The 13,808-nt window shown below is 34.5% G+C and overlaps 1 protein-coding gene across 2 annotated transcripts; it reads right to left on the bottom strand.

The window, feature by feature from the left end:
• Nucleotides 1-4,840: 4,840 nt before the first annotated feature.
• On the bottom strand, nt 4,841-12,196 carry LOC104907199 (uncharacterized). Of its 2 annotated transcripts, none has more exons than XM_048643029.2 (10): nt 12,008-12,196; nt 11,714-11,825; nt 10,042-10,102; nt 9,813-9,945; nt 8,286-8,409; nt 7,610-7,666; nt 7,433-7,529; nt 6,947-7,154; nt 6,316-6,376; nt 4,841-5,205 (listed from the first exon to the last, which is right to left on the bottom strand). In XM_048643029.2, the coding sequence occupies exons 1-10, from the start codon at nt 12,106-12,108 to the stop codon at nt 5,173-5,175; spliced, it is 987 nt and encodes a 328-aa protein (XP_048498986.1). In that variant the 5' UTR covers nt 12,109-12,196; the 3' UTR covers nt 4,841-5,172. The 2 variants fall into 2 exon arrangements, with proteins under 2 accessions (XP_048498986.1, XP_010694394.1); XM_010696092.4 differs by having other exon boundaries at nt 4,841-5,177; nt 12,008-12,195.
• Nucleotides 12,197-13,808: the final 1,612 nt, after the last annotated feature.

Here is a 13,808-nt window from a genome sequence, read left to right as displayed (position 1 = left end):
CTCTGATTTTCTCCATTATAGTGAAGAAGCTCTCATCCCCCACTTGTGGACGTAGGTCAAATTTGACTGAACCACGTAAATCCTTGTGTTCTTTGTTTGTTCATCTTTATTGTCTTCTCACCTTCATTATTTCATTGATTTTCTGTTCTGCATTAATCAAACTACAACAACCTATTTCTTGACAAACTGGTATCAAGAGCTTGGTTGTTTAAGATCTTAGGTGTTTATAGAAAAAAAAAGTTCGATTATGTCAATGAAATTCGATATTGAGAAATTTGATATGCAACTAATTTTGGCCTATGGCAATTAAAGATGAAAGCTTTCCTGGTTCAAAGTGGCTGTCACAAGGCTCTAGAAGGTGCATCCAAAAAGCCTTCGGGTATGACGGGTGACAAGTGGGAGGAGATAGATTTAAAGTCACTCTCAGCGATTCATCTATGTGTATCTAATGAAGTTTTGAGAGATGCTGTGAAAGAAATGACCGTTGCGGGTTTGTGGTTGAAGTTGGAGTCACTGTATATGACAAGTCTGTGACCAACCGTCTATTGCTAAAATCTAGACTTCATGATCTCAGTCTAGAAGAAGGGAAACCGCTTGAGTCTCATTTAGATGAATTTTTCTCTATAATTATGGATTTGCAAAACATCGATGTTGAGATCGATGATGAGGATATGGCTATTAGATTGTTGTGCTCTTTACCACCTTCGTATAAGTACTTTCGAGATACCTTATTATATGGTAAAGATGAATTGAGTTTGCAGGATGTTAAGGAGGCCTTAACTCGGAGAGATTTAATTGGCAATAAATTGTTTAATAAATCTAATCATTCTGCTCACACAAATGCTTTGGTTGCTCATGGTGGAAAGAATTCTGGAAAAATCTTAAACTATTGTCATGTGAAGGGTCATATTAAATCTGAGTGTTGGAAATTAAAGAAGAAAAATGGAGAAAGGTTCAATGAGGATCAATCTGCAAATATTGCCGACGTTGTTCTTGATGATGATCTTGCACTTTAGAGTTACAAGATTTTGGGCTGCGGTTTCTACGATCTCCTCATGATTGGTGCCCTTTTGAGATCTCTAAACGAGAAACCGTGTGGATTTTGCTATGGAGTCTATGATAAATTGGTTTTTGACTTTATAATAAATTAGCAATCTTGATTATGCATTAGATTTTTGTTCTAGTTATGTTATTTCTTATCTCAAATTCGGTACTTTTGTGTTTATTAAGTACTATTGCAATTTAGAAATTATTGTTTTCATTCAGTTTTTAGAATTGCCTTTGAGTTTGTTTTTGGGATGAAGGAGTATTTGAAGAGAGTTTGGTCAATTTCAGGAAGCATGCTTAGCGTTGGTGACTTTATACTCTCGATCTAGGCCATGTGATGGTTTTGTATACGAATTTTGTGTTCGAAGACGCATCGATACACAATTATAGAAGATGTCCGTTTTCAGGATTGCCTACAATGGGTAGGTTTATGGAATGTTTTTTAAGGTGGAGGTTCTATGGTGTTCGGTTGAGCATCACTTCTTGGTTCAAGGTGGAGTTACCTTGTTTGATCGGTTTCAAGTCAAGGTGGAGATTTGTTATTTATGACTTGAACTCTTGTGAATGGCATAAGACTAACTTTGAATGCACATATCTATCAATCTATAAATGTTTTTGATATGATTCAAATTGGAGGTGATAGCTTGTTCAAAGAGATTTCCAACGATAGGTCATATGCCCAATTCCGCTGAAAAACGAGAAAGGTATGACTGTTTTACGAAGAACTGACGAAACTGTTTCTTCTCCGGTCCAATCGGGCGGTGCGCCGGTTTGTGCACTACACTCGTTTTTTCGGTATTTTTTGTTTTTGAGTTATCTTTTAGGGTTTGTACGGGGTTCCTTATGTTATAAAAGGGCTTCCTGGTGTTCATTATTATAAACACAACTTATGAAACACTTTTAGCATCTAGAATTTAGGACTCCTTGTATTATTCTCTCTTATTTTCTCCATTATAGTGAAGAAGCTCTAATCCCCCACCTGTGGACGTAGGTCAAATTTGACTGAACCACATAAATTCTTGTGTTCTTTGTTTGTTCATCGTTATTGTTTTCTCACCTTTATTATTTCATTGATTTTCTGTTCCGTATTAATCAAACTACAACATCCTATTTCCTAACAACCTTAAACTGACACAAATGTACACTGGCCATGCAAATCGAGCTTCGAGTTATCTATTCTACAATTATATTGTTTCCTAAACATTTAAAAGTCTTGGGCTAATTTACAAATATACTAGGAATAAAAGGGACAATTATCAATGGGTACTATGAAATTGTATCCACCATAATTTGAGTAATTTGAACCATATATTTTTAATCTCAGATCCACACCACACATTAAGTTGATTTTATAATTAAACTATAATTAAAATTCCTACATTAATAGATTTTATATTATAATTTGTATATATTGCATAAATCTTTGTTAATGGTGATAACAAAACATCAAAAGAAAGAAATAAACAATACTCTAAAATAAATCAAATAACTCAAGGCTCGTTCGGTATCACTGTAGTTTTCAGGTTTTTGGTTTTTTTTTTCATTTAAAACTCATATGATATATGTCCTATAATGGATAAAAAGTTAGTCAAAGTTATTAGAAATATGATTATTATAAAAACTGACGACTAAAAAGTGAAAACTATTTTTTCTGACTTCTTGTTTCTTGTTTTTAATTCTCAAAAAAACTGTAAACTGAAAACAGTTAAGGATAACGAATGGCCCCTCATTAACTGACATTTAATGAAAATTTGTTTTTATTTTTATATCTTGAAATTAGCCTTTCTTCATTATTGTATGTTTTTAAGGTTCAATTCAATCAACCGGCAAAATTAATCTATGAAATAAAAGACTAAAATTTAATAATTATAGTGGCTAAAATTTTATTGTAGCCATTGAACAATCATCCAAAAGGGACAATTAGGTCTTATAAGTCCTATAGATAACTTGTGTACAAGGTTCATTGATTAATAATGGTGCTTTATAAAGATAATAAGTGAAGTACCTGAGTTGAAACTCCAAGAGAAGAACGAAGTTCTTAAATTGGAACTATGGAATTGTTCCTTTGAATGATGGAATTGTTCCTATGAAACTATGTTAGTGGAACTAGTATAAAAAACAAGTTGTCTAAACGAGTTCCAAAGGTGGAGTAATGGATATCATGGAGCAAATGTTCAACAAAAATCAATACACCCTCTCAAGACTAGTTCCTAAACGATGATTCATGATTACAGTTCTTGTTCAATAGTTCCTCAATGAACTGTCTACTATACCTGAGCTGGGACGCATTCTTATTCAACAGTTCCACAAGGAGCTGTCTGTTGTTCCTGAGCTAGACGCATTCTTGTTCAACATTTCCTCAAGGAATTGTCCACTGTTCCAGAGCTTGACGCATTCTTGTTCAACAGTTCCTCAAGAAACTGTCTGCTGTTTCTGAGCTGGGACGCATAGATCTTCAAAGTCGAAGATTTAAAGAGAAAACATAAAGACTAAGTTCAAGAGTTTGTACTTAGGATTTATGTAAATAATTTCTATTGCTTAGCTTTAGGGAACTAGATGGAACTTATTTAATCAACAAGTGGTTTTAAAAAAAATTTAACATTTAACTGAGATTTTTTAGGAAATATTGTAAGAAAATAAAATAGTTTTTATTTTCTAAATAACTTTTTTTTTAATTACTGGACAAGTAAAAATGAATTTCCTAAGTTTACTCCTTGTTTTTCTCAACTACTAAACCATTTACTGTTAGTCGGTTTATAAATGTCTTTGCTTATTCCTCAAGAAGTGTGAACGTGGGAAAATAATTCTACGTGGGTTATTGTTTCACACTTAGTGGAGGAATAAGTGAAATTAACATGAGAAGACTTCACTATATAAGAAGAAGTCTTCCTCATTATGAACCACGAACTGAAAACATATTTCTATTGCTAAATTTTAAGTGTTTTATAAAAGGTATGTTGCATTATTAAGTAAGTTCCTAAGTTCTTTAAATATTAAGATCAATGTATATAATAGTGTGTTTCTCAAATTGAGTTGTAAGTTGGAGTTCAAGGGTTGAGTGACTCTTGTAAGACTTAGAGTTAAGTCAGTGAGTGTAGGCTTCGGAGTAGAAACAAGAAAGAGAAGAGATCCTGTAATCAAAGAGGATTACTGTGGGGAACTTGAGTTTGAGAGGAACTCCAGTTAGAGATAGTAGAGTTACAGTAGTTGAAGGGGACTACTGTGAGGAACTTGAGTTCGAGAGAAACTCAAGTTATAGAGAGTGATTGTAATAAAGTTATTGCAATAATATAATTTTTGAGGTTTTCCCTTCTTGATAAGGTTCAAAAAATTTCCTCAATTTTATATTTTTCTGTCTCTGATTACTATTCCTTTATTATTTTAAAATTTCGCAAGAAACTTTGCTAAAAGTTCCAAGTACAATTCACAGTTCACCCCCTCTTATACGTGTTCCATTAAAATATCATAAATATTGAAGTAAAATAATTTCTTTTTCTTTCTATTAGGACGTGATAAATTCAATTTATTATCACCCAAGTAGAAAACTCTTTCTCAATGGCCAGTATTACCTAATTTTCTGAACAACTATGGACGGCAATATGAAAAAGACAAATTAACACATGTATGCAGTATACTTTTGGGCTAATTCAGCAAATAAGGTAATGAATTGCTTTCCTCATACCCGTTTTTATACCCTAATGAATTGCTTTCCTCATACCCGTTTTGATACCCCTAAATTAAGTAACACGGTCTAGCACAATAAAGGTAATTAGTGAATCAAAAAAGAAGTATGAAAATATCAAATTGCTCTTAAGTAGAACAATGTGTACCTGAATAAATGGTTCCTACAATAATTTCATGATGGTTAAATAAAAATCATGATTAGGAAGCATACAATTCTTGGCAAAATCATGGCTTGACACTCATCAGTCCATCAATACATATTCAACCTGAATACTAGTAGCTTAGCTTCTAAAACCATAATGCCCAAGGACAAATTGAAATTTCAATATGAACATAACCTTAACTGAAGAAATTGCTGAGACTGGCATCCAAGACGCTTCCTCCATCTATTTATCTTCGATTATCTGAGAAAGGAGATTGAGTACTCCGAGCATCGAACCATCATTCTGCCACAATAATACTGTGGTTGAATTCCTGATAAAATGTTCAAAAATTGCCAGAAGATTGCTCGAAAACAAATCGTCCAGCCGACGAAGCAAAAATAATAGCTCTCTTGACAAATAATCATTCCACGCATGCAGTGTTTCCGTGAACAATTCATATTCATGTAGATTCGAGAATTGCAACTATCACACAATCAACACAATAATTTTATATTGGTACAAAGGAAAAATTGCAGATTTGGGTCTACTGGCCATTTGGTTGATGAAAGAAAACATCAATACACATACACCTTTCATGGAAATGAAAGATTAGAAAGTTGTTTTAGTTACCAAAGAGCAGGGGGACTATATCTTTTTTGGGAAAGTTGTAATTACTACTAATGTTCACTATCTAGCACCTAGTAAACTGTTACATTTGTCCTTAAACTAAGGTAAAGATTGATGTGTGGTCAAGTGAGAGAAAAGGCTCATCTTTAATAGTATTTTATAAGGTGCTAGTAGTGCACTGTCAGCCATTTAAACCTTACTCCTTATGTATGGGACTTTAGCTATGTTACTTGGATATACTCATGTCGGACATGGATAATATTTGTCTTAAAATTTGATGAATTTGACCTAAATAAGTGTTAAAATGGTTATACCCTGTTGGAGTGTCGAAATTCCAATAGGAGTACTTGAGGTAAAACGAAGAGGCCGAGTAATATAGGCAAAAAGCAAAACATCCTGTTTCCAATCAAACAGGTAAGGGTACTTACTAGAATATTCAGCGTCCTAGAAATCACAATTTCAAGGGAAGTCCAAATTAAAACTTGAACGCAACCCATGCAAAAATTACGTTAGCCTCTAGGTATTTTCCACGGCTTCCAGCACATTTCATGGTTATGCAAAGTCAAATTAACAATAAGATCTTAAATACTTCAATGTATAGGGCCTACAATGTACATTTCTAATGACACTCTAATTACCCCTCATTGACTAACCCAAACCATGAGACCCACAAGAAATATAAAACAGAAGGATAAGTAACCTGGTTTAATAATATCGATAAGGGAAGGGGGATCAGAGCCAATGCTGACGATTATAAAATGTCTAAAGTCAAAATTAGAATTTATGCAAAAGGCACAAAAGTCAAAGCACTCACCAAAAGCACAACATCAAAGGCTTTGCAGTAACTCTCCAGAGATTCATTGACCATGTCATTCCTGCATGGTTCATAGAGCTCTTGATCAATCACTAATTCATCATAAGTGAGAGTGTAGGACTATATGCTTTATATTAATATAGATCATGAAAGGTGAAAATTTGTATTATAAACTTTTTCTTCCAATGGTTGCATGAGAAGCTGCAATCCCTATAATCTGACACAGCAAACTCCATCCCTTGCTCTTGCAACCATGAATTGCAATCATCCCTCAACAGATTGTTCTTTCACCTAACATCTAATATTCACCCGTATGTCGTCATACATTGTGATTATTGATACTAGATAAATAGAAAGAAAAAAAACTAATGCAAATCTTTGCAAATGGAAGCAGTAAGAGATAACCAAATGAAGTGCAGAAACTTTTTGATAAAAGCTTAGTAAGGAAAATCATAAATTCAACCCAAAGATGACAAAACTCCACGTCTCCACTACTCAAAGTTGAATATGTAGAAGACAGAGCAGAGGAATAAAAAACTAAGAGAGCCAAGATGATCTAAACTTATGGCACAAGGTCACAGGACCAATAATCATGATGCAACAGATGATGACAACAAAGCGATGATCTTACAGAAAACCCATTGATATTCGTGTTTCATAATCTAAACCATCTGACATCCCCAAGTCTCCGATGTGATCTCCAAGAAGTAGGACATTGCTTCTTTTTTTCATTGCAGCGTAATCAATAACAGGCCCATCCACAGTTCCCATGTTATTATGCAAAGGTGCTGCCATATCAAGAGCATGCTCATTCTTATTTAGGACATGAATAGTTTTTCCTGCAATAGGACAAATCATCAATAAATATAGATGACAGATGGGAGACCTCTTGAAGTAAACTTCACCACAGTTGAGGAGCAAAACGAAATTGAATCCTAGCTCTCAAGGCATAACACAGTGTGATAATGCTCCTTCAAAGAGGAATCTCATCAGATTAGAAAAGAGTATACACATGATCTGCATAGGTATTAGCTTCTTGCACAAGAGAGTTCTGACTATATGCTATTAGAACAAGCAACTCATGAAATAACAAAGTCAATGTGGTTCACAATAATACCTTTAAAAGCTGATAGGTTTCCTTCGTTGTTGAAGACCATCCTGTTTGATACAATTTCAATATTTTTAAAAGATCTCTGAACTTTCTGCCTGAGGACCTTCAAATTTTGTGGAACAAGAATAATAATGAACATAAAAGCCACTATAGTTGAATTAAGTTACAAAAGTTCTAATCTACCTCCTCTATGATATCTGCAAGCCCTGCAGAGAAAATGAGGATAGGAACATCAAATTCCTGCACCAAGAACAAGAACAACAATTACAACAAGAAGATACAGAAGGAATTTTAACAATCCACATTTCCAGCAACAAGAAGTCTTGATGCACGGAAAAGTGCTAGTGTTGAATGAAAAGCTACACAAAATAGTCGTCATAAGCTATAAAGATTAAGAAGAAAGCATCAATGTGTTCTCGTCCAGGAATAGAATTCCTGCGACTATGGCCCATGAATATGAGAAGCCATATGCAACCACAAATTTGACGAGAGCATACAAGAACAAAAAGATTTGGTTAGAGCCTTCTCATGCGGTCTCAAAGAACTAATCGACGGTGACGTGGTATAAGTTGGCAATAGCTAGTGGACTGTAACTTAGAGATCGAATGTTTTGCTTTAGCAACGTATCTGATTCTAGCAAATTATAAGGGGTATTGATCCAGGGTATGTGCATGCTTAGCAATTTTATGTCGAAAAGAGACGAGTACAATGATCATATCACCCTAACCAAAAGATCATGGACTGATCCATCTTGAACAGACAACTGTGAATCAGAGAATTTAAATACAATCAGGCATACCAGCACAAATAAGTAACAACAATGAAAAGGGAAAAATATTAAAAGATGATAAGAAATCACCTCTAAAAGCTCAAATAATTCAATTACACCCTCTCGAAATGCAATACGAGCATTAGCAACAGACTTTCTTATATCGTCAAAAGTGAGACCTCCCTCAATAAGAAGAGCATGTGTCTTCCCCCACCTGTTTTTGGGTAATAGAAGCATCAGTTGAAGCAAATGATGAGGACATGGTTCACTAACGCAAATAGGGTGCTTTTGAGGGCAATAGAAGGAAAACATAATATATACATCCTTTGACATTTCGATAAGAAACTTTTCTGGCCAGGTTGACAGCAGGGAGGGGGCTGATGCTTAATTAGGTTTTTGATTCAAATAGATTGTCTTACTGTAACCAATTCCAACAAGCTATATATATTGGCTTGTGAACAACGGATAAACTATCACAAGAGCAAGAAATACACCATTCGAGTTGCAAAATACTGGACTTGATCAAGCCTACTAGAGCATCACCAGCCATGGAATTAAGACTCGGCCGTTCTGTTACGTAGCGGCTGTTCTCTAACTGATTTGGAAGGTTGCGATTCCAAGAATTCCTGTTATAGAATATAGCAACACAAATCACGTCCTTCTCACCAAGTCTCAGACTCTCAGTTACGTAACGATGACTCGTCGCGTCGTCGTTGCGTAACGGTGACTCGCCGGCGTTAGAGTGTTCTTTTATCCATTACGTCCGTTCTTTTGACAAAATCGGCGAGAGAAAAAACATAAATAGTAAGAAAAACAACATGGACACACTCAAGAAGGAAGAATAAATCAGTGGGGGCATTTAAGTTTGGATGTATATGAGTTGTTTCATATATTATGATGAAGAAATACTTCTTAAACTATAATTAAGCAAATATGACGTTAAGTCCCTTATATGTGAATTTTTTGAAAAAAGTTCACACTGCATAAGCTGCGATCCGTTACATACATCAGATACAAGTCGCTTCCACGATAATGCGACCGTTACAGCGATAGCGACCACATCTGCGATTTTTTTCTATGCTCCCCACCTTCCATCTTGTGACACAAACTTTTGAGAATACATTTGTGAGTTCTTATAGATATATCTAGCATATTAGTTTTCCCATATGTCCTCATAAGAAATAGTTTAATTCAAACACAAGTTTTCACAACATGCGCTATGTTTAGAGATGACAAATTCTGAATTTCTATCTAGTTCATATCATTGGGACTTGGGACACCACTAAATAGAATCCCTTCTCAGATAACCCCCCCCCCCCCCTTGTTAAATAGGAGATACTTAATATTTGGAGGTGTCAACCCAAACACCAAAAACTAAACAATAAGAAAGAAGCATTATCAATTACTATAACTATATAAAAAGGTATATCATAAATAAGAAATTTAAATGCTGATGTTATCTATTTTCTTTATATAACATTCTTTTGATTAAAAGTTTAAACCTTAGCAGAGCTTTGATATTTCTGAGCCAACATTACATTAACAATAAAGCAGGAAAAAGAAGAACCTAGCTTGGAGATATCAAGAGAGTCTACTATCTATGATGTAGACAATTACCACTCTTCCATGAGCTTTGTTTTCTCTTCAACTGGAATTGCTGGACAAATCTCTAGTGGATGATAATGATCATATAGATTCTGCCTCTTAATATCATACTCTGGATTCCCCTGTTGTAGAAGTGCATGACTGCCTACACGTTATTAGAGAACATTGAATTTAAGTATCATGCATTACAGAGTGCAAAGACCAATAGTATCATATAAAAATAAAATTGGATGCCACTTACTGTGCCCCCTTTGACCATCGATGTTGTATTTTGTCAGCGTACCATCAAAATCAGCAATAACCTGCTCAGCAAAATGTGTCAAGCTTCTGAAAAAAAATATCATATCACATTAAACAACTAAGAAAACAAAATATATTGAATGCAACGTAAAAAGACTCAAAACATCAACTAGAACATACAGACTTTAGAGCTTCATGGCATGTCAAAAACGAAGGCTAGACCTCTTAACAGAGTTGGCTAAATGGGGTAATCCAGATAGTCTCCTATTCAAAACAAGTGTGATTTCGAAGATATTCAAATCATTGATTCATGTTCGCTTGTTTGGGATAAATCAAGAAAACAGTAATGCATAATTTAGCATGGAGCGAATTTCATATACCAAGTTGATAAATTTTCATTAGCTCTCTTAGCCAGAATAACCTGGGTGTTAGTGGACAATTGGGAATGAAATTTGTTACAATGTCAGATTTCTACTTAAATCAATGAGATTCTTTTTGGTAAATATTCGCCAATTCAAGCAGCATTTCATACTAGCATTCCCACCATTCCCTTGGCATCATATGACCTGTAAGCTCATAGCTACAAGGCAAGGCACAAAAAGAGGAGCTTGTCCCAATTTACCACAATAATACGTGAATAGTAGCATATCACAGGCAGGGGCGTATTTACTATGGGTTCAGAAGAACCCAATGATTTTTGGAAAAAACATGTGCAGTTCTCTTTTTCTTTTTTAATTCAATAAGATGTAGCAATTACTCATATACTTTTCGCGTGCAAGATAAAAAGAAAGCTAAGAGTAGCAGCGTGGTTTTGGAGTCCAGCGGAATTCGATTACAGTAAATGCAGCGCGGGATCGAAATCCAGCAAGTCTAAAACTCTTTTTTTTTTTTTTTTTTTCTTTTCTCTTGTTTTATCTCTTTTTTTTTTTCCCTGCCCACTGCCCTAAGCCAAAGGTAAATTTTTTAATCCAATTTAACATATGCATTTCATACTTTAGACATTAGAATAAGTATTAAATTGTTAAAATTTGTTCAGAATTACTAATTTTCTGTTAATAGTTATATTTTGTTAATCATTTGAACAATGTATTAAGTATTTTTATTCGCATTGTATTAATAATTGAAAAGTTAAGTTAAATATGGAGTTGTTTTGTGACTATGAAGGGGCTAAAATAAGGAGTTGATGATTAAAATTGAAATGTTGAGCAATGTGCTCAATTTGTTGTATTAATTTCTATTAATTGTTGTTCTTGCTTGTATAATGTGTTAAATTAATTGTGTTTTAATTTCTATTAAGTGTTATTCTTGTTTGTGTAGATTATGGAGTTGTTTTGTGAATATGAAGGGTCTAAATTTTTTCCGAAAAGATCATGGCGGAAAGTAAATGAATGTAGTTTATTATTTTTCCCGGCTTCAAACCCATATGGTAGGATTCCTGGGTCCATCACTGATCACATGGGAATATTGTAACGAGAGCCTCATGCCCTCACCTATACCAAATAATGGTTGAATCTTGGTCTCATTGAAAAAAAAGTACCCACATCCAGCAAAATTCTTATGTGAAGATCATGAAGTAAATAAACAATTGACAATTACAAATGACATATTAAGTAATTAAGAACAATAACATTTCTCATCCTTTTCCCAACAAGTTTTTTAAAGAAGAGAAAAACCTGAAGTTTGGAAGGACCAGCAGCACGAATTGCAGCAATTTTGTTCTGCAATGAAAGGGTGTTACCCACTACTATATTCCCACTTACAATACCTTCATCCATTGAAAAATTTCTGCAAATTATTTATAGAATAAATTAGAAAGTAACCCATATGATACGTGTATAGTTGCTGATAATTGATGGTTGTTAGTAGTGATTATAATTTATACTGTGAGACATGATTTGTGAAATAAAAGGAGAAAAAAAACACAATTGATGAATTGAAATAAGCGAGAGAGTAATGAGGTGGGTAACCTGGTGGGAGTGAGGTGATGTTTGCGCAAATCGAAACAAGTGCAGCGGACAGAGGAAGTAAGACTTAGAAAATGGAGGCGATGGTAGCTCACATAACTCATGTCATGCACTCGTTTTGGTTACCAACAGGCGAGAGGGAGGAGATGATAGGCGATGTAATTGAATTTTCCAATGCTATAGATGTAAAAATATGCAAAATCTACAACTATGCACTTCCCATCACTTTTTTTTTCACATACTAGTTATTAGGCTCGGGCTATACCTCGGGTAAGAAAAAATTCATTTATTAATATAATACTTTATGATAATAATAATAAATACAACTTAGGCTAGTGGTTAAGACTTTATTATATGTACTTGAGGTCTCGGGATCAAACCCTACTATGGTGGTCAACACTGCTCTTCAAATGGTATCATGCATATATAATTAATTTTCATGAACATACAAATTTATTTATTTTTAAGGATGCAAGGGATATGTTTAATAACATTAACTAATTACTTTACATATTTGTAATTTTGTGGAAACATGGATCGCTAAGAGAAGTTAGATGAGATGGTGATTCTTTAAAAATCCTTACATAAGGTCAGGGGTTCGAGCCCAAGCTTCAACATATTTATTTTCAAAATAATGAACACTTGACTTTGTTGGTTAACAGACACGTGGCAAAATTCTGGTGGCAAGAGGAGGGTGCCACGTGGCGCATCGACGTTGTTACGCACGCCTTTTAATATATATGTATAGATGTATAAATGTTACATATTTATTTAGATAAGCAAAATACAAAATGTGCAAAAAATTTGAGAATGAACACTTAATTCTACATGTTTTTGCAAGCATTATGAAAACTTTGTTAATAATAAAAATGACAATAAATGTAAGATGATATCTAATATAGTTTCTTTGACAAATGGCATTGGGATGGCTTTTATTGGCTTTCGACTGTTTTATTTGGTGAAAAGACAAAAAGAAGTGTTCGATAAATAAATTTTTGGTTAGTTGAGAAGCCAACTCTTTATGTACAACCTAAAAAGCTAGTTTTGACAATTTTTTATGTTAGTTTTTGGCTTTTGCATTCATTTTGCAGTAAATGATCAACATTAACAGCTGATTTAATCACACACTATATGGAACTCACTTTGAATGAAATCTATTATGTGACTCGCTTGATAATATGGAATGGGGGAACGAGAAGAGTTAGGTGACTAGCTAGATGATATTGGATGAAGGAAGTTTATGTTTTCTAATACACTTGGGACAATGACGATCCTAGATCGTATTCATCATACATCACGAAGGATCGTGTTCTTTCAATTGATTTTTCTTCAAGGCAACCCAGCCACCATAGTTATCCATTGTTTCGTTAAGCTTATAAAGTTCTCTTTGCAACTACCCCCTTGCTCCACTCCTAGTTTCAATGATGTTGCTTGTACTACCACCAATTACGCAACTTGGTCCACCACCGGATCCACTCGCCTTTGATCTGCCCTTCACCAATTCCATTTATACATTGTTCAAACCACCACAAGTGGCAGTTCCAACAACCAATGATGAATTTCGACAGGAAAACCAGGATCACCACCAGATCCACTAGTGACACTAATGCAGAATTCGTCATCTCCAAAGTAACTTGGAGCAAGCTTCCTACTTCAACCGGTTTTTCGATGATGATGATAAGGCGTCCTGGTCCCTTCATCCACTCTTCCTCCTTTTTCGCTTTCCAAAAGACAACACTTAGTCCACAACCGGTGAAATTACCTCACCTATCCTCCGCTGGTAAATCCACCTATAAATGATCCC

This window comes from Beta vulgaris, chromosome 4 (genome assembly GCF_026745355.1).
Source record: "Beta vulgaris subsp. vulgaris cultivar EL10 chromosome 4, EL10.2, whole genome shotgun sequence".
Taxonomy (NCBI): Eukaryota; Viridiplantae; Streptophyta; class Magnoliopsida; order Caryophyllales; family Amaranthaceae; genus Beta; species Beta vulgaris.
The sequence above is the reverse complement of the archived record's forward strand: the minus strand, read 5'-3'. Positions and strand labels throughout refer to the sequence as shown.

Coding starts and splice junctions, on each gene's coding strand:
- LOC104907199 (XM_010696092.4), bottom strand. CDS start 12,108: ATGAGTTATGTGAGCTACCATCGCCTCCATTTTCTAAGTCTTACTTCC. Junction 8,410..9,812: donor ACAAAGCTCATGGAAGAGTG/GTAATTGTCTAC, acceptor ACCCAAAAACAG/GTGGGGGAAGACACATGCTC. Junction 5,178..6,315: donor CCTTTGATGTTGTGCTTTTG/GTGAGTGCTTTG, acceptor TTATTGTGGCAG/AATGATGGTTCGATGCTCGG.